The sequence below is a fragment of the Pleurodeles waltl genome, chromosome 2_2, assembly GCF_031143425.1.
Source record: "Pleurodeles waltl isolate 20211129_DDA chromosome 2_2, aPleWal1.hap1.20221129, whole genome shotgun sequence".
In the NCBI taxonomy this organism is placed as follows: Eukaryota; Metazoa; Chordata; class Amphibia; order Caudata; family Salamandridae; genus Pleurodeles; species Pleurodeles waltl.
In genome coordinates this window covers 1,069,939,883-1,069,967,726 of record NC_090439.1, presented here as the reverse complement: position 1 = coordinate 1,069,967,726, position 27,844 = coordinate 1,069,939,883, and the positions used below count along the sequence as shown (strand labels likewise).

Here is a 27,844-nt window from a genome sequence, read left to right as displayed (position 1 = left end):
GGATGATGGCGGTCTCCTCCGCAGTGCTGCTCTTCTCAGACTTTCCGGGTTTCTTGTGGCCCTTCCCCACCTTGCAAGGTGTCGCAGCTGACTCCAAACTCCCACCGGGACCCCTGGGAGCAGCTTTGGTGGCTGGAGTCTTCCCCCCTCTCCCGCCGGGCACTGGCCAACTTATGATGCTTTACAGGTGGGGGACTGTCCATGCTGTGGCTCCGTGCCACACTGGCTGCCCTGGTGGCAGGTGCACTCCAGATTCCGGTGACTACAGGCACCACTGGTCCCGGAGATGTTGTGGCTGAGGTGCTAGGTTGGGACCTGGAGAGTCGTGCCCTAGGACACGGACGGGGTGGGGGAGGTGTGGGAAAGAGGTCAAGGTTGGACAGGAAAAGTTTTTGGGAGACACTGGGACGGGTAGCTGGAGGGGGTTTGGGAGTGGAGGAAGAGGTTGTGGTTGTAGGAGGTGTACGTTTGGTGAAGGTGCATGCACTGGAGGCTGTCGTGAGGCTGTTGGGTGGGTGGGTGCCTGCGTTTGTGTATCTTGGGAGGTGGCGTCACAGACACACTGGGAGAGGACACAGGGGACATGTGAATGGTAGTGGGGGTGGTGACTGCACGTGAGCGGGGTGTGGTGGTGCGTGTGCTGGTGATGGCAGTATTGGCTGTAGATGTAGTGCATGCAGGTGTGAGTGGAGACGAGACTGGGAGGGAGGAGGGAGACGAGGAGGAGGAGGGGGACACAGTGGTGGCTGTGGATGTTGGTGTGTCTGCATTTGTGTGATGCTTGCGTGAGTGCCTGTGGGATGTGTGGTGCTTATGTTTGCCTGAGCTTCCCTTGTGTGTTGACGTGTGTGCATGCTGGTCTGAAAGTGTGCTTGGGATAGGCTGGGGTACAGGGGATTGGGTCTGGGTGGAGGAAGTTGGAGAGGGGAGGCTTGAGACAGGGACAATGGCTGCCATCAGTGCTGAGGCCATAGTCTGAAAAGCTTGCTGAAGGGCCACCTGACCAGAATGAATGCCCTCCAGGAATGCACTGGTTTTTTGCAACTGCCTTTCGACACCCTGGATGGCATTCAAAATGGTAGACTGCCCAACAGTGAGGGACCTGAGGAGGTCAATGGCCTCCTCACTGAGGGCAGCAGGGGTGACTGGGGCAGGGGCTGAGGTGCCTGGGGTGAAGGTGATGCCCACCCTCCTGGGTGAGCGGGCACGGGGAAAAGGCTGAGGGGCTGCTGGGAGGGCGATGCTGGTAGTGGGGGGTGTTGTCTGTACCTGTAGATGCGGGGGGCACAGATGTTGCCACCACCACCACAAGGGAGCTCCCATCAGAGGAAGAGTCAGTGTCGCTGGTCTCAGCTCCTGTCCCTGCCGTGGAGCTCCCCTCAATTCATACTCCATAGTGTCGCCCTCCAGGGCCATGTGGGATGCAGCTCCCTCGTGCTCTGGTGCCACTGCTCCTCCGCCTGATGATGCTAATGCACACAAGAACAGGGAGACCACAAAAAGGGGGGGACGACAGAAGAAAGACATGTTGAGTGCATGCATTACCACTACCGTTGGCGGACACCACAGACACAGAAGCCCCCTGCACTACGCCGCGCTCTTGGGCTCCACTGTTCAATCCCTGGGAAATGGCCTACTAGGCTATGGACGACATCTGCACACATGGATGACACAGGGGCATGACTAGGTGTACTTGGCACTCTACAGAGGTGGGGTGCCACATGGGCTGCCTTACGGAGGGACCTTGCCTACTAAACTTGCCCTGGCCTAGGGAAACCCACAGCCCACCTCCCCCACCCAGACACCTCCACTGCGCGCAAAATCAGCAGGATGAGAGTGTCCTCACCCCCTTGTGGCTGCTGTGATGCCCTCAAGCGCCCATCCAACTCCGGGTACGCCCCCGCCAGGATCCTGAACATCAGGGGGTCATGGTGCGACGGGCACCCCTCCCACGTTGGGAGGCCATCCCCAGCTGAGCCTCCGCCGTCTTCTTGCTCCAGCGGCGAATGCCCTCCCATGTTTTGCGGCAGTGGGTGCTCCGTCTGTGGTAGACCCCCAGGGTCCGGACGTCCTTGGCGATGGCACGCCAAATATCTTTTTTCTGGTGGGCGCTGACCTACATGAATTGTACATAGGGAAAAGAAAAGTTATTACCAACTGCACCTTCACAGTCATTGGCCCCCATCCCTACCCTTGCCATGTGGCACATGCACTCACCGTCGTTTCATGCATGCCGCAATCTCCCGTCCCTCCCCCACCCCCCTTTCTTACATCCACCCCACTCCACATAGGCATAGCCCATACAGCATGCTCCCAGTGTACTTACCTGTTTGTCTGGAGGACCGTAGAGTAGCGTGTACTGGGGAGGACCCCGTCCACGAGTTTCTCCAACTCCTCCGATGTGAAGGCAGGGGCCCTTTCCCCATACACTTGAGCCATTGTCTATTCCAGACCGAGGTCACAGCAGCACTTGCAGTGTAGGTCCTCTCCTGTCGAAGATCAGGTATCGAGTGATTGAACAGCTAGAAAATGGCGGTCACGTCCGCAGCGGTGCGTACCATCACCGCCGGCGTACATCGTCATTGGCTCCTGGGACCCATAGGGTCCAATGTTAACCAATGTAGCATTGTGCCGCGGTCTTCAACCGCCTACTGCGACGGTGTACAACGCCAGCGCAGTTACCTCACATCCCATTGTCCCACTTTACAGGTCAGGCAGCCGCCATTTCAGGGGCCCACATGGCTTCATTTTTAAGTACGTCACACATACCTAGGCCTAGACTCAACACACATACAGGCCACTTTTCGGATTAGGATTCGTGTTCTGTGTAAGCTGTGGGTACGTACCCTCTGAGTTGTTTGACTCTGTGCTCGCTGTTGTCCTTCATAGGCACCGTCCGCTGGGACATGTGAGGAGATGGCGGCATCCTCCGGTGTACAGAATGCTGGTGGACCTGTCGACAATGGAGGAAAGACATGTGATCATCACATACAGGCTTGACCGTGCCACAATCCAGGAACTGTGTACCCAGCTGGAGCCAGACCTGATGTCAGCTATCCGCCATCCCACAGGAATCCCCCCTCAAGTGCAGGTGCTGTCAGTGCTCCATTTCCTTGCAAGTGGGTCATTTCAGACAACAGTGGCCATAGCATCAGGGATGTCCCAGCCTATGTTTTCCAACGTGTTGTCCAGAGTGTTGTCTGCCCTGCTGAAACACATGCGGAGCTACATCGTTTTCCCTCAGGTGGAGGATTGCCTACAGTGAAAGGTGATTTCTATGTGCGGAGCTACATCGTTTTCCCTCAGGTGGAGGATTGCCTACAGTGAAAGGTGATTTCTATGCCCTGGGACATATCCCCAGCATCATAGGTGCAATTGATGGGACCCATGTGGCTTTGGTCCCCCCCCCCGCAGGAGTGAACAGGTGTACAGAAACCGGAAGAGTTATCATTCCATGAATATGCAGATGGTGTGTTTTTTGGCAGACCAGTACATCTCCCATGTGAATGCCAAGTTCCCTAGCTCAGTGCATGACGCCTACATCCTGCGGAATAGCAGCATCCCTTATGTGATGGGTCAACTCCAGAGGCACCGTGTGTGGCTATTAGGTGATCACCTGGAAGCAAGACAGTGGGAATGGTTGTCTGGGTCTGGGGTTATCCCTACAGGTTAGTGTGCGTCTAACAGTTGTCCCTCGCCATTTGCAGGTGACTCTGGTTACCCCAACCTGTCATGGCTACTGACCCCAGTGAGGAATCCCAGGACAAGGGCAGAGGAACGCTACAATGAGGCCCATGGGCGAACACAGCGGATAATCGAGTGGACCTTCGGCCTCCTGAAGGCCAGGTTCAGGTGCCTCCATATGACAGGTGGATCCTTATTATACTCACCAAAGAAGGTGTGCCAGATCATCGTGGCCTGCTGTATGCTTCACAACTTGGCTTTGCGACGACAGGTGCCTTTTCTGCAGGAGGATGGTCCAGATGGCAGTGTTGTTGCAGCTGTGGAGTCTGTGGACAGTGAAGACGAGGAGGCAGAAGAAGAGGACATGGACAACAGGGACTCAGTGATCCAGCAATATTTCCAGTGAGACACAGGTAAGAATACAAACCTACCTACTACATGTACTTTAACATTACTACCTCTCTACTGTCTGTCGTTTTCACCCAGTGTATGGTCACTGAGTTGTCACTTTCCCTTACGATTTCACAGATGTGGGTATCACTGTGTGACATCTGCTTTGATTCCTCATGGACTAGAGCTGTGTGACATAGGTATGTTGACATTACAATTGAAGGAGCTTTTTGCCACAGTAATTGCTAATACACTATTCCGAAATCACAGACTGACTCCAGATTGTTTTGTGCTTCAGGGGTGTTTATTTAAGTGTAAAATATTGGGGAGGGGTTGCAAAATGGTGAGGGGTGATGGTGGAGGAATGTCCATGGCAGAGTCCAGTCTATTAGTCTCACAGGTGCATTGCCCAAATGGGCATAGGAAGTGGAGCTGGGGCAGTTTAAGGATGGACAGGGTGACAAAGTGGGACAGAAGGATGACATTCAGGGTGGTCTCATTTCTTGGCGGGGGTCTTGGCATCGTTCTCTGTCTTTGTCCTGGATCTCAGGGACCGTTTGCGGGGTGGTTCTCCCTCTGCAGGGTGTGGGGTGCCCGTGTGGTGGTCCTGTGGTGGGCAGTTCAGCGTCCATGCTAGTGTCAGGGGCCCCTTGCTGTGCCACAGTGTCCCTCCTGGTGTTGAGTACTTGCTTCAGCACCCCTACGATGGTGCCCAGGGTGGAATTGATGGATCGGAGTTCCTCTCTGAACCCCAAATACTGTTCCTCCTGCAGGCGCTGGGTCGCCTGAAACTTGGCCAATACCGTTGCCATCGTCTCCTGAGATTGGTGGTAGGCTCCCATGATGTAGGAGAGGGCCTCGTGGATAGAGTGGGTTCCCCTGACCTGTCCTCCCCCTGTCGCACAGCAGCCCTCCCAGTTCCCCTGTGTTCCTGGGCCTCTGTCCCCTGGACCGTGTGCCCACTGCCCCCAGGTCCCTGTTGTTGTTGGGGTGGTGGGTTAGCCTGGGTTCCTTGTAGTGGTGGACACACTGCTGATTGACGTGCCCTGGGGACAGAGGTATGGGCCCGCTGGGTCGGTGCTGTGCTGGTGTTTCCAGAGGGGGGAAGCTCTGTGGTGGACTGTGACTGTGTCAGGGGAAACGACTGTCCCGAGGTCCCCGATGGGCCGGGCTGGTCATCCAGATCCAGTTGGACAGAGCTGCTGTCATCACTGTGGGCCTCTTCTGTTGGTGGTGTGGACATGTGTGGACCCTTCTGTCCGGTGACGTTGGGTAGGGGTCCTGCAGGGGTATAAAAGGATGTTTATTACATCTGTGTGTGGCATGGTGTGCAATGGATGGGTGACCGTGTACCCCAGTGCTTGTATTCCTTTGTGGGACCTTGTGTGATGATGGTTTTGGGGGGTGTATGGGTTTGTGCAGTGGGCATGCTTTGGTGATGGGTGTCCATGCTTTGGTGTTGCATGCAGGGCTTGGTGTTGGGATGTGTGGTTTGTGATAGTGGGACATCTGTGAGGAGTTGGAGTGCTGGGGGTGAGGGTGAGTGTGGGGGTATGTGATGGCATGCAGGTAGGGTGGGGGATGTAATAGTTAAGATTTGACTTAAGAGTCCAATCCGCCATCTACTCCTGCGAGGCCCTCAGGATGCAGAATTGCCAAGACCTGCTCCTCCCATGTTGTTAGTTGTGGGGGAGGAGGTGGGGGTCCGCCGCCAGTCCGCTGAACCGCAATGTGGTGTCTTGAGACCACGGAACGCACCTTCCCCCATAGGTCATTCCACCTCTTCCTGATGTCATCCCGATTTCTTGGGTGCTGTCCCACTGCGTTGACCCTGTCCACTATTCTTCGCCATAGCTCCATCTTCCTTGCAATGGAGGTGTGCTGCACCTGTGCTCCGAATAGCTGTGGCTCTACCCGGACGATTTCCTCCACCATGACCCTGAGCTCCTCCTCCGAGAACCTGGGGTGTCTTTGCCGTGCCATGGGGTGGTGTGGGTGATGTGTGTGGTGATAAGTGTGCTGATATGTAGTGGGGTGTTGTGTGAGTTGCGTGGAAGTTATGTGGGTGATGGTGTTGTGTGCCTGTGGATGTTAGTATTGTTGATGGTGGTGTCTCTCTGTGTGCTTCTTTCTCAATTGTGGTTTTAGGGTTATGTGGGTGATGTGGGTGTGTGTTTTATATTGTATTGGGTGTGAGGGAGTGGTGTGTGTATGTGTATCAGGTGTGTGTATTTCGATTTGTCCAATGTGGCTGTGTTTTGTATGTGTGTGTGTGTATTTTGAGCGCAGCGGTGTGTACCGCCAATGGAATACCGCGGTTGAAAGACCGCCGCGTGGATTAGTGTGTCGTGATATTGTAGGCGTATTTCTGTTGGCGTGACGGTGGAGGTTTTGTTCTCGCCAGTTTATCACTGACCTTTGGTGTGGCGGACTTGTGTGGGTGTCTGAATTTTGGCGGATTCCGTGCTGTGGGTCATAATAGCTGTGGCGGATTTCCGCGGCCGCAGCGGTGTGTTGGCGGTCTTCTGCACGGCAGTAAGTGGCTTTTACCGCCAATGTTGTAATGAGGGCCAAAGTGTTGAGAAGCAGTGCCTATTTGCACATCTCTGAATTCCGGGATCCCCATACTAGCATGTAAATTACAGGGCATTTTTCAAATAGACTTCTTTTTTGCACACTGTCCAAATGTAAGAAGGACATTTTTTTAGAGAAAGACAAGGGGCAGTAACACTTGTTCTTCTATTCTGTGTTCCCCGATAAAAATGACAGCAAATGCACCATCCATCACATTTTTACATTGAAATCTGATGTTTTTTCGGAAAGTGCCTAGCTATGGATTTTGGCCTCTAGCTCAGCCGGCACCTAGGGAAACCTAGCAAAACTGTGCATTTTTTTAAAACTAGACACCTAGGGGACTCCAGGATGGGGGTGACCTGTGAGGTTCTCACCAGGTTCTGTTACCCAGAATCCTTTGCAAACCTCAAAATCTGGCCAAAAAAAACACTTTTTCCATCACATTTCGGTGATGGAATGTTCTGGCATCTGAGAGGAGTCACAAACTTCCTTCCACCCAGGATTCCCCCAAGTCTCCAGATAAAAATAGTACCTTATTTGTGTAAGTAGACCTAGTGCCTGTGACAGGAAATGTCCCAAAACACAACATGGACACTTCAAAATTATCTATTACAAAACTACCTGTTTTTGCCGGGGGTACCTGCGTTTTGGTCCTGAGGTCAGCAGCCATCTAGGGAAACCTACCAAACCCAGACATTTCTGAAAACTAGACATCTGATGGAGACCAGGGAGGTGTGACTTGTGTGAATCCCCTGGTCTTTTCTCACCCAGAATCCTCAGCAAACCTCAAATTTAGCTCACCCCACATTTCAGTGTGGGATCACCGTACCAGCACAAATTTCCTACCACCCGACGTTCCCCTCAGTCTCCCGATGAAAATGATACCTCACTTGTGTAGGGGGGCCCAAGTGCCTGTGACAGGGAAGGGCCAAAAATGTCGAAATTGAGAGGGAACCAAAGCGGGTCCAAAAGGGCGGTTTGAAAAAAAAGAAAAAAAAACGCTTCCAGGCTGACAAGTGGGCTGACAAGTGGGGCAGAATTGTTATCTGTATAGATGCAACTATGCTGGGTGGTAGGAATTTTGTGAGTTCCTTTGGATTCCGGAAGGTTCCATCACAAAAATGTAGGGGAAATGTATGATTTCAAGCAAAGTTGGAGGTTTGCAGGGCATTGTGGGTAACAAAACGTTGTGAGGTGCATGTGAAGCACACCACCCTGAACTCACCCAGATGTTTAGTTTTCAGATGTGTATAGGTCTGGTAGATTTTTCCGGGTGGCAGCGTCCAAAAAGTGCAGCTACTCACCATTCCAAGTGGGACGATATTGAGAGTTATCCATGCTCCCTTGGCCCAAATGTAAAATCAAAACCCAAAATAATCAAATGTCCTCTTGCTTGTTGTTGGGATAAGATCCTTTAGTTTGCGGGGGGTGGGGGGCTGAAAGACTGTTACCTCATTCAGTTGGGGTGGGTGGGCATAAATAACCATGCCCATACTGGTTGGCAGCTCCCACCCCTCTACTTTTTATTTTTATTTTATTCCGTGGCATCTAGTAGGCTTCCCAGTACATCTGTACCTACTGTTTTTTTTTGTGTGTCTGAGAATGTTTTGGTACCATTTTTCAAACTGTCCATAACATGTATCCATCATGTTCATGTAACTGGACGCATGACATACAACATATAACATATATATATATATATATATATATATATATATATATATATATATATATATATATATATATAAAACAAGCTTTATTCGGTCATAAAACCATCAAAACAGAAGTCTGATGAGCTTGTCAACTGTGGGGAAGCTCTGTGTCCCAAGCCTAGAGACTTGGAAACTAGTGCTGAACTCGCTATCATGTCCTGGAATCTGGCTGGGCTGGGCTGGGCAGGAAACTGCTGGATCCTGAATGAGTTAATTACATAAACCAGCAGGATATATGTTTATTCCAGGAGACATGGGCTGTGGACCCTGTTTTCCTGGATGGTTTCTTATCATATCATGTGATGGCCCAACCTGCAGACGGGGATACTGGTCACGCCAAGGGAGGTTTACTGATATTGTTAAACAAGAAATTGCAGTGCGACCACTTTGTACTAAAGATTGATTCCCCGGCTATATTAGGTCTTCAGCTTGTATTTAATAGAGGCTTCAAGGTAATTATAATTAATATATATGCAAGGTCCGTCCCACAGGGATTGGAGTCCCAGAGCATGACTCAGTTGTTTGAATACCTAGACACTTTGCCTCCTAACATCAACTTAGTGGTTGCAGGGGATATGAATTGCACATTTGAACCCTCTTATTTAAGCAATGACCTAACGGTCGAAGAGGATGAACATTGGGGTATTCCACACTTCACGAATGAGCAATTTTGTATTCGCTCCTGTGCTGCCCTACAGCTGCCATCACTGTGTCTTAAGTATGGACTTAGGGCCAGCAACGGCCGCACGGACTCCGATCCAAGTACTGCCTCCATTTTTAAACTAGGCCAGTCGTCTAGTGTTATTGATTATTTTTTATTGGATGTCAGGTTTTTGCCAATACTGGAAGATATGAAGGTGGATTTTCGCCACAACATCAACCATAACTCTCTGCTCCTTACTTTACACAGTGCTGAATTCAGAATGTCCCAGAATATTTATTACAATGTTGTCCCGGAGCCATTCTTGGATAACAACGCATAACATATATTTGAATGTAACAATTATTTGTCTCATTGATGATGTCGCTTGTACGTACAGTATGTATCCTTAAGGTAACTATTGGCAAGGAATAAGATACTCATCAATGTAGGTAACAAATGACATGACTCACAACCCATATCAGGCTTAGCATTTGTCTTATTCTCTAGTTAGATATGAACGTGTTTCACACACAATCCCTCAAGCACAAGAGACCCTTATTCTTGCCCTACATCATAGGATTCACTCCACAAGTACTTATTCAGGCATACATTGTTCCTCCGTATCTATATGTTCCCCTACTGTTGGTCCCAGAATTTAGGCATGGCAGGGTGCCAATTCAAGACCTATATCGCGATCTAGAGTCCCACGTGGAATCTGTCCATAAAATAACAACAAACCTAGTATCTTTTTCTGGACCATGCTCCCGTCCCACATAGCACAAACCTGGTTAGGCAGACCCCCTACATTCTCAACCAGTCAGAGCTGAACGTCATCCATTATGCTTTCCTTTGTCTGAAATAGTGACTCTTCAGTGGTATAGCCTGGGGATGGGGTGGAGGAAGATACGGGGCGGGGCAGTGCAGTGCAGGAAGTGCTTGCTTCAGACTGTGGTTATGTGGTGCTATGGAGCCTCCCGTCACTCCCCCTCCCCAGATCTTGTCCAATTTCTTAGGGCAGGCCCCATCTCTGTAAATTTCTCCAGGATCATGCATGAGTCCATGCCCTTCGCTCACTCTTGTATCATGGGTAATATCTGTACCGCCCACTTTTGGGCTATGTCCTATTTTGCCACCATATAGCCCATCTTTATAAGCAGTTTCTTATACCTGTGTCTTCCACATCTTTCCATATCCCCAGTAGTGCCAATTGGACGCTTGGCTCAGTGGTGTAGTCTGTGGCTTCCTCCAAGCGTTGGGTCACCAGTTGCTAGTACCATTGGATTTTGGGGCATTCGTATAAGACGTGGAAGAACATATCTCGCTGCTCACAGTTCAGTAAGCGTCCTTCTGTCCCAAACCTTCTATTCCATGCAACAGTGTTCTACTCTACTATACCCTATCCAAGATTTTCAGTTGGATTAGTCTGCATCTGGCTCTTATGGTCACTTCACGGGAATCCATCTGCCTCCCCTACTCGTCATCTTCTATGGTCCTCGCACCTCTTTGTCATGATCATGGAACGCAAGGTGTGTTGTAGCGGTAAATATTTGAATGTTTGGGATCAGGCCATTTCATACTCTGTTTGAAGATGTTCAAATGGGACAATCCCATTCACATCCCACACCTACTCCAGTATTGATATGCCTGTTAGATCTTACTTTTTGAATCTAAGTAGTTTAGTCACCTCCTTTTTTCCCCACCCTTGGAGGTGTTTTTAGGGTTAATCCTTTTTCCATCACAGTATCTGTTGTGGGACATAGGGGTGCCTTTGTCTTTCCCCATTAAAGGGTGTGAAGGTATCCCTTTTCATCCATAGTGAGTCTGTCCAGTCGAAATGCAGAATCTTTCACCAGGAATGAGCCCAGCCATTGACCGCAAATACGTGTGCTACTTCATAATATTTACGGACATTTGGCAGGATGATACCTCCTTCGTATGTGGAGTGTTGAAGGATGTGCAAGACAATCCAGGGTAGGTCTACCTCCCAGAGTAAAGTCCAGTGCAGATGGTCTGTTTTTGGAAAACATTTATTGATATCCCATAGGGAGTATTTCATAATATGTAGGTGAACCTAGGTAGCGCTAACATTTTAAAACTTGCTGCGCATCCTATGAGTGAGAGTGGAAGATTTCATTGTTTGCATTTCTAGAGTGGTCAGGAGGAGGCGTGGATTGTCCTCATAATGCTCGCTGTCATTCCTGGAAATCCACAATCCCAGTAATATAAAATGCTATGTTGCCACCCTTAGGGGTAGAGGCAGCATTGCCTGGGCAGCCGTCCTCCCATTGGGAACAACAGTGATTTTTCTCAGTAAATGCTATGCCCCAAAAATCTCTGGTACATATCAAATATCTGTTGCATCTTAATCAGGGACTCCTCGGGGTCAGTTAGATAGAGGAGTATGTTGCTGGCATATAATGGGATGCATTCCTCCCATCCCCTAAGTTGTGCATCAACTCATATCCACCCTGCCAGTGGTTTGATGGCCAGGGCGAACAGCACGGGTGATAGAGGAAAACCGTGACATGGTCCTCTCCTAATAGGGAACGTCTGTGACCTAGCGCTACTTATCCTCACTGTCACCAGGGGTGCTGTGTACAGTAGTACCCATGCATTGTATCTTGGTCCCCAGCCTATTTTTTTATTTTTAGAATAGCAAGAAGGAAGGGCCACTCTATTGAATCTAATGCCTTGTTTGCTTCAAGAGACGCTCGTGCTGTCTGTTCGTGTACTCCCACCACCAGGACCATATTATGATATAGGCGATTCAGCTTGGTGGATCTCAGTGGGAAAGGCAGATTGATCCGGGTGGATCAAGTCAGTGATCACAGTCTGCAGCATAGTGGCTAATGCCTTTGTGAAGATCTCAACTTCTGCGTTAAGCAGGGACATTGGTCCATAGGAATGTGTAAGCATGCCTGGGTTTCCCCTCTTTGTGAATCAGCGCTATTGTTGATGTCCACCAGTCTGTTGCGAACGTCTGACTAAAGTGCCTGCTTATACATGCTTCACCCCTGAAGTCCCAGGTCAGCGCTGTCACCCCCGCTGTACACCAGACGTACCGTCACGCAGGTCCTAATCATAAGCCGTGCACTCTACACGAGCATCCTAATCAGTCTTCTTCACAGACCGCAAACCATCTAAAACGCTGTAGCCAGGCTCGTCCTTGACCTCCTACGCCGAGTCCACACCACACAACTGTTCAGAGAACTCCACTGGCTCCCTATCCAAAAGCGCTGGCAGTTCAAACACACACATGCATTCATGTCGCTACACAACATAGGACCTGCACGCCTGAATCACTGGCTTCACTTCCACCAACCCACCAGACAACTTAGCTCAACATCACTCTCACTCATGCACGCAGACCCCGCATTCACAGAAGCAGAATGGGTGGTTGATCATTATCCTACTAAACCGTCAAAAACCTCCCCCAACACATCAGGACTTCCTCCTCACTTCTTGAGTTCCGCAAGAAGCTGAAGATCTGGGTTTTCTTGCGGGACCATCAAGACTGCCTGTACTCAAGCCCAGCCTCACCGCACACCTACTTTCTCCTACTCAGCATCTGGCTACCCTCACTGGTGACAAGCAGCGCTTTACAAATCCACCCTACATTACATACATGGCATGTAGTGCCTTAATCACCTTGGTTGCAATTTTTTTAATAAAATTCTGTTGGTAGACTGTTAAGTCCAGATGTTTTCTCAGTTTGTAATTGTGTGTTGCCTTTCTTATCTCCTCCTCGGGTAGGCTCCCCCTCCATGAGATCCCACTGTGTTCCCGTTAAGCACTTTGTGGTGTAGATCGTGAGTTGTAAAAGGCTTGAAAGTAATCAGCGAATTTTCCTGCTATTTCCTGAGCCCACAACCCCCCCCGTTGTCTGCATCTGTTGAACATGTCTCTGCTCCCATTCCTGACTGGCCAACTTGGCTAGCAGTTTCTCAGCCTTTTCCCCTGTTTCATATTGCTGTTTTTGTTTAAGTAGGTAGATAATTTTTAAGTTGTACAGTAGGATAGTTCCGAATTGGTCTCTTTTGGAAGCTAGTGTAGGAGTAGCTGCAGTTGCAGGTCGCTGCATGTGTTCTATTTTTTTAAGGTCCTGGTCCTGCTCCTTCATCCGTCTCTCCCTCCCTCTCTCGCTTATGTCCTTCTTCTAACAAGATGATTACTCCTCTAACCGTGGCCTTGTGTGCCTCCCAGCGTGTGTCCACTTCCATCACTGATCTGATGTTTCCTGTGGAATAACACTCCATGACCTCTGCCAGTTTGTCAACCACTGCTGGGTTACTCAAACTCCATGTCAACATCCTACAGTCCCCAGTAGTGTGCCTCTAGTATGCGTCTGTATCACCCTGAGCTGTGAGTGATCTGATGGCCCTGGGCCAGGTATTCTACCTCCATAAATGAATCTGGGGATACACAGGGGATAAGAAAAGGTCAATTCTGGAGTGGGTTTGGAAGTTAGTGTTTGAGTCATCTTTGCTTACACTCGATTGTATGTCTGTCAACATACAGTGGACTTGTGTGGGGTCAGATGTGTACTAGTGCAGCTCTGACTATACTGAGTAACGTTCGAACAACAACAACTCCCGAAACCCCCTCCATTCCCACCTTACCATGTAGCAGTTTACAAACAAACCAGCTCCCCAGTGCATGGCACATCCATCATCCCAACATGTTTAACAACTCTAGCTTAGAATGTAATGTTCTCGGTATAGTTGGGTAGCTGTGTCCAAGCTGCCCCTCTAGGTTTTCCCCTGTTGTTGTAGCTAGTTGGCCAGGTATTAGGTCAAGCCAAGTTGTTCCAGCTCTGCCATGTGCTGCATAGTAGTGGTTTATGTGAACTGTGATCTGTTCCACGTTGCCTCGCTTAGTGCAGACAGGGGCCTCGGTCATTCATCGTCGGGGGCTGTGTCAGTCTCTGCTCCTTCTGAGGAGTGCTTTCCCCGGCAGCGATTGTCCGGTTTCATCTCCTCAAAACTATGTCTGCAGCGGCTTCTCTATTGTCTCTGCCAATTGTTGCCAACAGCCCGCTGCACCCCTGTTCTCCAGGAACTCAGGAGAATCGGAATGGGCTGGTTTGTAGATCAGTCTTTCCTCCAACCAATTCCAAACAGTTTCAGGGGTATCGAAAAATGAGGATTTGTCATTGTATATAACTTTCAGGCGTGCCATGAAGAGCAGCATATATTTGAAATCCATAGCGTACAATGTCTGTTTTACATTCAGAAAGGGTTTCCTCTGTTGTACTTTTAAGGCATAGTGTGGGAATATCATCACCGCTGAGAATTCACATGTAACTCTGCAATCCTATGGTCTGCTCGCAGGATCACTTCTCTGTCAGTGAAGTTAAAGATTCTGGTAATCATTGGTCACGGTGCCCCCAGGAGGTGGTCTGGGGGAGGCTAGTGAACCGTGAGCTCTTTCCACCATAGAGCACGAAGATACCTCCTGTTTTGGGAAATGTAAAATATAAAAACATGGTGCAACAGTAGACAACAGTAGAGAGTGTCACACAGCTATATGTGGTGAAAGAACAGTGCAGGCCACAAACTTGTGTTAAAGAGAGAAAGTGAAGAGTTCACTTTGTAGTAGAATGCATGATTTACAAGACTGTAGTCAAAGGAAACCCGTGTGTGGCAGGTTTGAATGAATTTATGGCCCTAGCCTACAGGCACATTTTCTGTTATCCTACTTAAACAAGAATGAAATGGAAGACGATTGAAGAATAGGAGCATGAGAAGATTGAATTATCCAAAGGGTACACAACATCTGATGAAGGGTTCTGGGAGCAGCATGATAAAGTACATATACAAATACTCATGCATTCAGGCAGGTTTGTTAAGCATAGTTAGACCTGCAAAAAGGATGTGTAGTAATTTAGGTTAAAGTTTAGGATCATAGGGTCACAGGTGGCATCATGTTTTTCCACAACTAATGAATAACTATGTAGTGATTCATTGTTGGACATTTTGTAACTAAGTATTGTCTGACTCAGCCCTTATGACCTTTATAGAACCTCTTGTTCATTAGCAGATGTATGAAATGTAAACGTGGCCCATATATTATCTGTCAAAGATTATTGCTATAGATTCAGCTGAATAAAGGTGATTGTAAAGTGAAAGAATTATACATTTAATCTTATTAAAAGAATACCTGGAAGATTCAGGTGAACCTTTAACTCTGAGATCTGTAGACTGTCCGTCTCTAAAATGGCATTGTTGGAACTGTGAAAGGATGCTTAGAGAGGCACATGGATCAAAACGAAGACACCCTCCCACCACTACTTGTATGCTAGAGATCTTTATAGCATGCACAATTTGTACCGATACCCAGTTGGCAAATAGCCTGTAAAGCGATGGCGGAACTGTTATCATAGTCTTCTCTTGCAGTTTGGCAACCCTTGGGCAATTTGAAATTGGCAGAAATGTTTAAAATTTGGTTACTGGATTCTTTAGCAGTGGAGAAATAACCAGTTTAAGCTTTCAGCCTTAACAAAGGGACATGTTGATAATCAATGGCAGTCCTTTAACACTTTCTGAACTTTATCTCGAGAAGCATCCAGGAGGGAAGCATGAATTTTCATTTGAACTCAGTGGACCAGCCCATTGATCTTGACCTGATGAAACAAGGAAGAAAGGCACTGATTGTGTAAAAACAAATTGAGGATAGAATAAAGTGTCCTTGTGGAGTTATGCTGCGGTTTTGCTTGTCTTGTGTACTCTGAGGTTGAATGTGTATGAAAGCCTGACTACTTGGCCTACAGACCCCCCTGGGTAACACATGAGAGAATGGTTTGTTTCCACGCTGTACCTTTTGTACCTTTTATTGATAAACGGTAGTACATGAATATGTGGCCAAATGGGTAATTCATTTGTTCACAAACCGCCCTCATCTTGTGCAAATATTGTGAATTTTATAGTATGTTAAATCTTAAATCTGTTTTCTTGCAGCCAAGATAATTCATAGCATGCTTTTTTGCTTTTCAGACATTATAAGAAGCGTTGTCAAGGTCGCATGCGAAAACATGTTGGCGACCTGTGTCTCCAGGCTGGGATGCTGCAGGATGCCCTGGTACATTATCACATGGCTGTTGAGCTTCTGCGAGCTGTCAATGACTTTTTATGGCTTGGAGGTAATTTGGGTTGATGTAAATATTTTCTACAGGCAGCCCAGTTCTTTGGATCTGAGGCAAAATATTTGACCTGAGATTGGAAGTGTTGAGGAAACTGGTGAAGGTCAACACTGGATGTCTATTGTCTCATGTGCTGGCTAGGCTCTGTGACATACTGAGATATTGGAACTGAACAAATTACCAACAGCAGTAGTAGCTTTGTGCGTAACATCATTCTGCTTGATCGGTGGAGCATTGTTTGATTAAATGATTGCAGATTGTCAAAAGCAAGTCTTTACTATATTTTTTTTAAGTTCTCTTTTCTTAAGTTTTATACTTATAAAACAATAGTAGCAACAAAGAGACATCCAGTGACATAAAGATATCTGCACAAAAAGCTCCAAGTACATTTCCCAGAATTGAGGCGATTCCCCAATTCTGAGAAACGCTACAGACCTTAGCACCATTTTTCATTAGTTAAAGTAGTGTCTTAATCAAAATCACTTGGAAATCAATTATGGCCTCATACCCCCCTGGGTGTCATGAGTCATCATCGACCATCCTGCCACACCGCCACATTTTCTAGTGCTTCACCAGAGAAATCGTTTCAAAACTATAAGGATGAGGTTTGGGATAGGATCCACACAAAAATCCCAGGAACCCTCACTAAGGAGGTGCCTTTATTTGATTGTGCGGGTGAGGGGATGAATTAAAAATTCGGCATGTCTAGGTGTCATCATCACTCCTGCATCTATTAGGTCAACAAGTTTCAGCAAATTGGCCCTAGTGGGGTCTGCAGCTTTCTTCAGGACAAGAGATCCATAATCCCTAGATTCTTCATCCATACAGCTGACAGTTCACACAGACACACATACACACCATATCCATTGGTATAAGTCTTTTTGTGTGAGAGGATTTATGTGACAATCTTGCTGGATAGTGGGGGTATGAAAGAGTTTTTTTTCTAGCACACAACAACAATTTAAATCAACTGTGCAAGTATTTCAGAATAAATAAGAATTAAGAATGTGCAAATGAGGCACATTTTTTATTTCTGAAGCTTGTTGGAAACAAATACTTTAATATGATCATAATGAATCATTAAACAGGTTGATGCAGTTTCACATATTTTTGTCTGTGTACTGTATAGTTTTATTAGTACAACTGTATGTCTGTACAAATGTAATGGTCATTTCAATTGAAAATGTGTTGTCTGTAATGGCAGTGTGCTACCACACCATGATGCGCCACTCTATGCCTCTCCACTCTATACTGCACCACTCCACACCACTGCACTCCGCACCACTCCACTCTACACCACTTCACTCCATGCCTTTCTACTCTACCCTGTACCACTCTACTATGACAGTACACTCTTTGCCACTGTACTCTAAACCAGTGGTTCCCAACCTGTGGTCCGGGGACCCGCGAAGCCTGCTGAGGGGGTCCGCGAGAGCCTGGAAAATTAAAAAATATTAACAAATATTGACAAATTAGGTCCCCAGCTTCCAGTAATGACTTAGGAGGGGGTCCCCGGATTCCCATGATGATTCAGTAGGGGTCCCTGGGTTCCATTAATGTTAAAGTGGGGTTCCACAGAAATCAAAAGGTTGGGAACCACTGCTCTAAACCACTGCACTTTTTACCACTGCACCTTATAGCGCTCCAGTCATGGCCACACCAGTTTACTCCGCACAATTCCACTCTATGCTGCTGTAGTAAATGACACTCTGCAACATTGCACTCTATGCCACTGAACTGTATGCCAATACACTCTACGGCAATACAATATACACCAGTATATTTTACTCTGTAACACTCAACACTATGCTCCTGCACTATACACCAATCCACTGTTCACCACTCTACTCTGCATCACTGTACTCTGCCACTGCACTCTACACTACTTTACTGTACGCCACTACACTTTATGCCACTCTACGCAGCTGCACTTTACCCTGCACCAATTGATTCTATGCCACCTCACTCTACTCTGAAACAACCTCTACTCCTCTCTGTACCACTCCACTCTATGCCACTGCACTCTACTCCACTCTAATCTCAACCACTGCTCTCTACGTCACTGCACTCTACTCTTTATCACTCTACTCGTCGCCACTGTTCTCTATGCTACTGCTTTCTATGCCACTCTAATCCACTGCACTCTAACACTGTACTCTGCTACGCTGCACTTTCCGTCACCGAGCTATACGCCGCTACTCCACTCTATGCTGCTCCACTCTGTGCTACTCCACTCTACACTACTCCACCCTAGGCCACTGCACTATATGGCACTATACTGTACTCTGCACCACTTTGTGCTACTCTACTCTGTACCACTCTACGTCACTGCCCTCTGTCACTCAACTTTACTCTGTGCCACTGCCCTCTGCATCACTCAATTCTAGGCCACTCCACTCTGCACCACTCTATGCCTCTCTACTCTACACCACAGCACTCTACGCCACTCTACTCCGCACCAATCTAATCTGTGCCTCTCTAATCTTTGCCACTCCACTCTACGACGCTGCATTGTATTCTGCTGAATTCAATACCACTTCACTCTACACCACTATACTCTGCAACACTCTACGCCATTGCAGTCTACACCAGTCCACTCTACTCCGTGCCACTCCAGTGTGTGCCACTCCAATGCACGTCTCTCTCTGCCACTCCACTCTACAACACTCTAATCCACTCTTCACCATTCCACCGTGCAACACTCCACACCATTCTTCTCCATGCCACTACCTTTTAGCCATGCTGAACAGCAGCTATGCTTATGTACATCATGGCTAAAACACATTGCCAAAGCCCATAGGTCTTGCACAGGCAAGACCTATTGCCATTGCCAATGCATGTTTAAAATACCCAGCTTTTTTCAAGCAGTAGGAACTAATCGCCCATCTTCACACCCTGCCTTTTTGTGGACCTTAGGGCTCTTATTTCCCTTGTATACCTCAAGTCTTTACTGCCAAGTTTGTGCCTTTATTCCAAGTAGACTGGTTGCCAAAGGCTGAAGATTCCATTGCTTGTTCCAAAAGTCTTAGATGTGTTTCCCTTCTTAAGCAGGGCTACGAGAATTTGGGGCTTCGGCTCTTAGAAATGCTCAGTTTGACCAATTCTACCATGAGGCTAGATTTTGTTTTCCGGTGCCCTGTTCTTAAATGGTATTAATTGATAAAATCTACTTTACTTCATCATCCTCAGCTGCCCTGGAAGGATTATGCTCTGTTTCGGTCATTTCACTCTACCCTGGTGGTACTGGTGGCAAAGCTGGAGCTAGGAATGCGTCAGGAGCCCCGGTCCCTGCAGAAGCTGGAAAGAGGCACAGGCCAGGTATGACAGTATATCATATTGATAATGAAGTATGTTAGCTTAAGCAAAACAGATTTGAGTACTGTGTTTAGCCCTTGTCAAGTACTAAACCACTGCAAAATTTCTACTCGCCTTGGAGGCAGTTGAAATCTGTGTCAACGCTCTGATATAGATTAAACACATACTATATCATTCTCATCCTTCGTATCCAATTGTACCCTTTAGGACTTTGGGAATGAACTTAAAGTTCCAAAATTGCACCCTAACCAGTTGATCAGTCTCCAAGTTTTTTAACGTTAGTCTTCATGGTAGTCAGCTGTCTTTTCCATTCCCCCCCGCCTGCCCCCCCCTCACAAACCCCTACCCTCCAAACAACAAAATGTATTTTCTCTGGTCACAACCATCCAGCGTTTCCATGGAAATGTTATGTTCCCCTTCTGGATTCATGTACTGTCTTCAAGCTCTGCAGCTCTGCACTACTGGAACAGCCTCCCTTAGCATCATATTTGCTGCATCCCCTTCAAAAAAGGTCCATGACTTGAAGAATACTCAACTACCACCTTTCAAAGTGAACTAGTCATGAACTTGATCCATGTCTGGACGCAAATAAAGACTGGTGGACTGTGTTTGCATGAAGTTGTTCAGTGACACCATCGGTTCAGGCCTCTGCACTGTTATTCTTTGTGTTGATGAAAACTTGGTTTGATCATTGTCATTTCATTCATGCATTGGCCGGATACTAGGTCCAGGTCAGATGTTTTATGAATTGGTTCAATCAATCAATCATTCAGGGATTTGAAAAGCGCAGCTACTCACCCATGAGGGTCTCAAGGCGCTGGCTTTGGTTGCACAGTTACTAGGAATGACCACAGAATAGACACTTGTCGTCAAGTCTCCAGTGAAAGATTTGCGCATTCTTACAAATTGCCTCAAATTTTCCTTAGCCAAGTAAGCATACAATGCCCCATTTTGTGTCATAAAGATAGTACAGGCGAAAACCTATTAGATTACCGCAAACAACCAGTCAAGCACTAATCATAACCAAGGACATTGATGATCTGTTTTGTTTTCTTTTTCTAGGTGCTCAGGAAGTTCTCATTGATCCAGGTAATCATCACTACAGCAATATGACTTATTTGAAATGTTCTAAAACTGTGTTTTGCTCAAAATGGAGATACTCTGTGCTTGCGTTCCTATGGCAAGGAGCTTACACCAGGCTGTGTTAAGTGGTTTGGTGCTCCCAAATGTTGCTGATTGTCTGGTCTGAAGCGTTTGCCTTCATCACATCGAAACAGAGCCAGTGATTGGACTACACTTATTCTTGTTTCAGTTTTCAAGGAGGATAACGTTGAGAGGGTTGTTTTCCTAATTTTCTCTATTTGAAATTGCAGCCAGAGGTGGTTAGTCAGATTATAACTTAAATACTTATTTTAAGGCATGTTAGCGATAATTCTCAAGGGAGACAGATTGTCGAGCCCAGATCTTGATATTTGACAAGTATAAAACCGAAGGGAAAAAATGCTTGATTGTGCTTTTGTTTGAGTTAAAACGTGTGAAAGAAGCCGCCCGTATTACTAGGGAGTCCAGGTGCGTTGTCTTCAGGGTACACAGACTTCATGGAAAGTTGAGCATTGTTTGCATGTTTTCAGCTAAAGGGGTTGTCATTTCATACATGTGCTTTCATTGAGTTTGAGGAGAGCAAGTAACGCAGCAAAACCTTGAGGGACTCCATACAGACAGGGGAGCTAGACAAATTGATTGTCAGCAATTACGATCTTCCCAATAAGGACAGGTCTAGTTCTACCCAATTAAAATCCGTCGAAAGAACCAAGATTAATAGGTGCACCCCATGTTTCACTGTGTCCGATGCTGCAGAATCAATCAGCGGTAGGTAATAATCTCCATCGTTCATTAGTTAATCACCTTCTATCTGGAGAGTGGCAAGCTCTGTTCTGTATCATGCCCTTGGCCTTGTTAGACAATATTTGGTAATGCCAATTTAGCAAGCTAGCTGAAAAGCATCTTTTTCTATGATCTTTTCTGTGGAGGGTAATTTAAAAGCAGGTCTTAGTGTGGTAAGCTCTGAGGTGTCCAAACTAGTCTGTTTTCAGGAGATGTGGAATTTGGTATTGTTGATGATCTTTGTGATCAAAGGACTCCGATGACAGAACACCTTTAGAGAAACTGTGTACCTGGATGTCAACTTTGGCTAACATCATTGATATGGTTTAGTCTATACTGCCAATTCTGCAGTCGCTCTACTCCAGAGTTAAACTATTGATCTTGCTGAGGTCTAAACTAACAGTGTTTGGTCTAAACCCATGATATTCACATCACTGGGCCATAAACCCATGATATTCACATCACTGGGCCCAGTCACTGAGAGCTCTGGGCCTTTCCTGGTGTCAAACTTCATCTCTGCTCAATTATTATATTCATCATTCAGAATTCTAAGTCCCAATTATAAAAGTCCATCAGCTGTAGTGAAAAACAGCTTCTAAAATCTTGTGTTTTGAGAAATATCTTGTGAATTTTACGATTATGCTAATGTCTGGATACCAATTCCCTAGTCTGCGAGCCGGCTACGATTAGTTCAAATAACCTTCCACTGACTTTGAGTGACATGCTAGCATGATAACATTTGAATACCCTTTGCGTACTCTAGTGCTAATCACAGGATTGAGCCTCAATTACTGAAATGGTGGGTACTAAATATGGTTTGCAAAAGATGAAAGTGACGCTATTCAATGGTCTGTAGTGCTTAGTGAGAATTCTCATCACCATGGCAGTCTGCCTCAACCAGTATGGAGTAATAAAAAAGTGATGGATTTCTGCCTCATTATTCTGAGCCCCTGTTTGAATGCTAACCCTAATGGACACATCAACAACAGAATCTCAGGATTAGCAGGTTAAAAGCTACATTCAGTCTTTTACCTTAATAGGTGGACCTCACTGAGAATGGGCTTCCTGTTTCTTAAAAGATTTTCAGAATGTGTGTCACAGCTGTGCAGAATATTATCTGCATGGGTTATAAAATATAATTCAGTTGGGCGACAAGTGGAATTTTTAAAATGTTTTTTTCCTTTCTTAGGTGCTCTGACGTCTAACGGAATAAATGCAGACACTAGCACCGAAATAGGCCGTGCAAAGAACTGCCTGAGCCCTGAAGATATAATTGATAAGTACAAAGAGGCAATCTCCTACTATGGCAAGGTAAGGCCAACAGGAGTGGCAAATTATAAGGCAAATCCTGTTTTGTTTTCTCATGCTTGCATGGTATGGTGCATTGAATACAATACTTAACTTACTTGACATTTTGTCAAGAGATTAGAGCACACAAGTGCTTTATTTAGTTTCTACTTTTGCTGGTCTTTGACACTTTTCAAATGTCTTTTTCTATAATTCTTGCTGCCCCCATGCCATCTTGCCCAAAATGAACCATTCCTCTGTTCCTCTCATGTAGTATGTTTTTTTAAACCTTTACTTTTCAGTTTTTAAAAACACAGTCCTAGGAAAGCAAAGTACATAGCGTATTGACTTCAGACCATGAAGGCAGATCTCTATTCATCCATCACATAGAAGATTGTACAGAAACCATTCTAGGCACAACTTAATACCCCATGTTGACAATTTAATGTTACCCATTCCATTGTGCATGTTTCCCTCCCCCTTCCGAATTTGTGCTGCCACCCATCTGGTCATCTGAGCTGTCCACTACTTCTGGGTCTAGGAGCGTTTCAGTGATGTCATTCCAAACTGAAAGATACACCCTTCGTCCCTCCGACAGAGTTTAATGTGACTCACCTCTACCAGCGCCTACTCTTGTATATCTCTGTACCAATTTTTTATCTCGGCTGCCCTTTTGTGCATCTCATTGATGGCAATCCTGCGTCTGGCCAACACTAATGCCAAATGTGAAAAGTTATATGCCATATTGTTTTACCCCTTGGCCTCTTGATGTTACCTAGTAGGTGCATGGTCCTCTTGATGTCTGTGCCCACCTGGGACCAGAATTTCTGTACTGCCCGCTATTGGCACACCAGATGCAGGAAGTCGGCCTGCAGCGTTGGCAACTGTCTGGGCAGGCCGGGGATATGCGGTGAAGGTCTTTAGGGGTGAAAAAGGTCCTGTGTAGGAAGTTGTAGTGTGCTAGTTTGAAGCGGGCATTTCAGGAGACCAATCAAGTAAGGTCTCTAACCTGCAACCGGCCCCCTTCATCCAGGGGACAGTCCAAATCCGTCTCCCAAGCCCTCACGTGCCCTTGGCGTGGAATGCGGTGTGTCAGTCTGATTGGCCCTATATAACAATGTTATGAGATGTCTGCCTGTGCCACTAGACAGTAGGGTCCTCAGGGTATGGGAAGATTGGGGTGCAACAGGGTAAGTGGGTCAGGTCACCTTAGCTATTTTGGCCCATCCAGTGTGATGTAAGAAGTGCCCTGGTCCAAAGTCAAATTCTTGACATGCCTCCGCAAAGGTCAAGAAGGTCTCTCTGGGGTATAAGTCTTCACGCAGAGCACACCCTCCCGCCAAGCTTTGAAGGATATATTGTCCATCATTTGTCTAACGTGCTTCCACATTCATTCCAGAAGTTCTTTATGGAATGGGACCCGCTTCAGCACTGTCTGTGCGAAACAATGCCAGATTTTTGCTGCATGTTGGACTACGTAAGGGATTTCCTTTGAGACACCCGCCCACTCCATAAGTAATTCTGGCAGATGTTCTGCATCCACCCATCAGGCTAGTTAACACTTCTCCCAATTGTCTCTTACATCAAACCGTCGGGCTGCGTGTTGTAGGTATGCAGCATAATAGTATAGGTCGAGTCGTGGGACCTCCAGTCATCCCTTGGTCAGTGTTGCCAAGGCCACCCTGTTTCAGCTGCTTTCTCATAGCATAGAGATGGGCATTGAGCTCAGCTGTCTGAACACCTTTATCAGAAGAGGGCATAGTGAGTTCTGCAGGACATATATACATTGCAGTAGGAGCACCATCTTAGTGATGGCCAGTCTGCCCATCAGAGACAGAGGCAGCGCGTTCCAAGCGGTCACCGACCTCTTTAATGCTTCCAGGGCCCTGTCTATGTTGGGGGGAAAGTGCTGTGTTCTAGAGTGTGCCACCCTAACCCCCAAGTATCGGAATTATGTCCGCTCCCATCGCAGGCCGATATTTGGAAGGTGGTCCAATTGGGTTCCCACCAGTGAGGTGAGTGGAAACAACAGCGACTTGGCGCGGTTGAGTCGAAGGCCAGGGAAGTCACTAAACCATCCAACAGCTGCAGCAGTATCCTAAGCACTATCTGGAGGGGAGGTGAAGTAGAACATGGCATCGTCTGTGTAAAGCGATGCAGTGTGACAGACATCTATCAAGCATATGCCCCAGTCCCGCAACTCCCAGTGAGCCTATATAGCCAGGGGCTATATTGCAAGTGCAAACAGAGGAAACAACCGCGTCCTGCAGCCCAGGACCCATGCATCCAATTGACTGCCACCCACGTGTACTCTTGTGCTGGGTTCAGTGTACAGCAGCCGGATCCCTCCACGGAACTGAGGGCCAAAGCCAGGGACTCTGTGCACCTCTAGTAGGTATCCCAGTTCACTGTATTGAAAGCCTTTTCCAGGTCAATGGTGACTAAAGCCATTTCTTTGTCACGGTGCTCAACCTCATAGACGACATGAGCTAAACATCTGAGGTTCATTCCGGTGTTCTGGCCCGGAAGGAATCCACACTGGTCTTCATTTACCAGCAGTGTCATGTGGGCTGTCAGTCGGATAGCGAGCATTTAACAGAGAATTTTCTCATGTGAGTTGATCATTGTGAGAGGCCTATACGCTGCGGAGTCTGCTCCATCCCTTCCCGGCTTAAGGAGCATGCATATCTCTCTGGGTGGTGCATTATCTCCATATCACATGCCTCCAGGGAGACCTCCAGGATACCCTGTGTTATCATCACCGAGAATGCCCTCTGATGTCGTGAAGTATGCCGTGAGAGGTGGTGAGTTCTCCCTGCGCATTGTCCAAGCTAAGAGCCTTCCTGATTTGTTTCCTTCTTGGTGTAGCCTCTGTTTATATTGTTTTTTTGTGTACTTGTCTAATCGGTCTTAGATTTCTGCTATGCATCGCTCACTTCTGCCATGTTACATGGGATGGGCTGGGGCCCCTGCCTGCTCCGGAGCCAGCACAGCCACCTCCCTGCCCAATTCCGCCTGCAACTGTCCACGCACACCACACGTCAGCCCCATGCAGGTGCCTCTCAGCGCAACCTTAAGGGCCTCTCATTCTGTAGACCTGTGGGCTATGGAGCCCCAGTTAGTCCCCATATATCCTGTTAATGACTGAGATAGGGCCTCTTATCCCACCGGGTCTTCGAGGATGTCTATTGGCATCCTCCAGGATCTCTCATTCTGTACCCCGCCATGACTTGGGGAGTGATCTGACAAAAGGCGAGCTAGGTGTGTTTTCTTTATGTCTTCTATTTGCGGGAACCCTGCTAACAGTACTCTATCCAATCCGCTGTAGGTGTTGGGCGTCCTAGAATGACAAGAATATACTCTTTGGGTGGCAACGGACAATCGCCAGACTTCTTCTAAGCCCCAGTTTTGAATTGACCCCTGAAGTGCTGCAGCCCTTATGGTCTTTACACCTATTCTGGGAGGCGCTCTGTTCAGATTGGGGTTTAAGACCGGGGTGAAGCAACATTTTGCTTTATTAAGTTGTGCATAGTATAGATGAAAGTGGGGTCATACTTGTTTGGTGCATAAGTGTTTAATAAGTTTAGGTCTTGTCCGACTCGGAGTATGTAAGACGGAATGGAGCTCCTGGCGCCACCGATATCAGCGTATGCCTAGTATATTTTGAATAGGAGGTAAACCTGTCCCTGCCATTTCTTCGCCCTGTATCATCCAGGTGTGTTTCTTGTAAGCATGGTATATTGATGTTAAGTCGTTTCAGGAAGAAGAGTACCCTATATCTCTTAGTATACGTCCCCAGACCCCTAACATTCCAGGTTAGTAATCTATAGTCACCCCCCATTACCTCTTGTGATTTCTGGCATGTGCGTCATGTCTAAATAATCCCTTTAAAATACTGTTGCCATGTCTAATTCTCCTGTGTAGCCAGTGAGATTCTAACCTCTGTCAGGCATACGTCTGTTGCCTTCCCCATTCGCACATGCACTGACAGTCCCCACCTCTGGAGCAACCATGTTATCTGGTACGAAGTCCAGTGTGAGACTCAGGGCCTCAGTCTTAGTTTCATCAATGTGTGATGGTGAGGCAGTGCATTGTTCTATATCTTGTGTGTCCGTGAGGTTAAGCTGCATGGTTCTGTCGTCACTGATTGTCACCTTTCGCAGGTCCGGAGGGAGTGCGTCCGGACCCACTTTTTTTGTGGGGTGTTTGTGGGGGAACCCCAGATCCGCAGGGCCTCATCCCCCACATCTGTCTCTGACTGCCACCTAAGGCCGGTGCTGCTGCTTCATCCCTGAGTTCCAGCCACTCCCACACCTCCTCAGGGCGGTTGTTGGAAAATTATTTATTAGTAGGAGTTGGTAGGTACTCACCACTTGTAATGAGATTACAATATAAGGTCCAGTCAAGGACTCAGTATATTAATCACTTGCTCAACCCTTGGTAGCTGGCAACAAGCAGGTAGGCTTAACTTTGGAGACAGGTGTGTAACACACTTAAAAACACCAATACATTACATAAGTAGGACACAACACACAATAAAAATCCATCACCAATTTATAAAAAATAGGAAAGATTTTTATAAGTAAAATGACACCAAAATGACAAAAATCCAATGTAGAGAACGGGAAATGTGAATTTTTAAAGAATAAATAAAAAATTTGCTTTCTAGTGCCTAAAAACCAGTAGCGCCAACTGGGGACATCTGGTCACGCTTAACCAGGACCAAGTCACAATTTCAGGCAAACTGTGATGGAACCCAACTCGGATACACTGAGCCGGAGTCCTCAGTCAAAATTTGACCTTTGGACTTAGTTGTGTTTCTGGAGCTTTTTCTCTCGCTGTTGGGCGAGGCTCCTTATCAGGCCGGGATCTGATGCGGTGACGTCAGCTTGGCTCAGCGCGACCTCCCAGCCAACTCCTGGAAGTCTCGTCGACTTGGAAAAGCTCCAGAACTTCAGCAGGATGAACCTGAAATTCAGGCAGGGTCGTGGTTCATTGTCGGCCGCTTGACTTTCATCGACGGGTCGGTCACATAATGGTGATTTTATTCATTATTTCTCCAATGTTCTCCAAACATCTGGATCTCCTTCCAGAAGTCCTCCTTTGGGTCTCCAGTGGTTCACAAAACCAATCCAAGGGTCTAGAATCTCAGAGATGCTCCTTGAGATGTTGGGACTACGTTTCCCAGAATGCACCTGGGAATCCACAAAAGTTCAG

The 27,844-nt window shown here is 47.1% G+C and overlaps 1 protein-coding gene across 1 annotated transcript in view; it reads left to right on the top strand.

Moving 5' to 3' along the window:
* The window catches only part of TRAPPC9 (trafficking protein particle complex subunit 9), a 2,294,541-nt gene that overhangs the window by 87,115 nt on the left and 2,179,582 nt on the right, over positions 1 to 27,844 (top strand). Inside the window, exons 3-6 of the mRNA XM_069220801.1 lie at positions 15,996 to 16,141; positions 19,331 to 19,459; positions 20,519 to 20,545; positions 22,530 to 22,651. Coding sequence (XP_069076902.1) covers positions 15,996 to 16,141; positions 19,331 to 19,459; positions 20,519 to 20,545; positions 22,530 to 22,651 — 424 coding nt within the window. The remainder of the gene's footprint in view (positions 1 to 15,995; positions 16,142 to 19,330; positions 19,460 to 20,518; positions 20,546 to 22,529; positions 22,652 to 27,844) is intronic.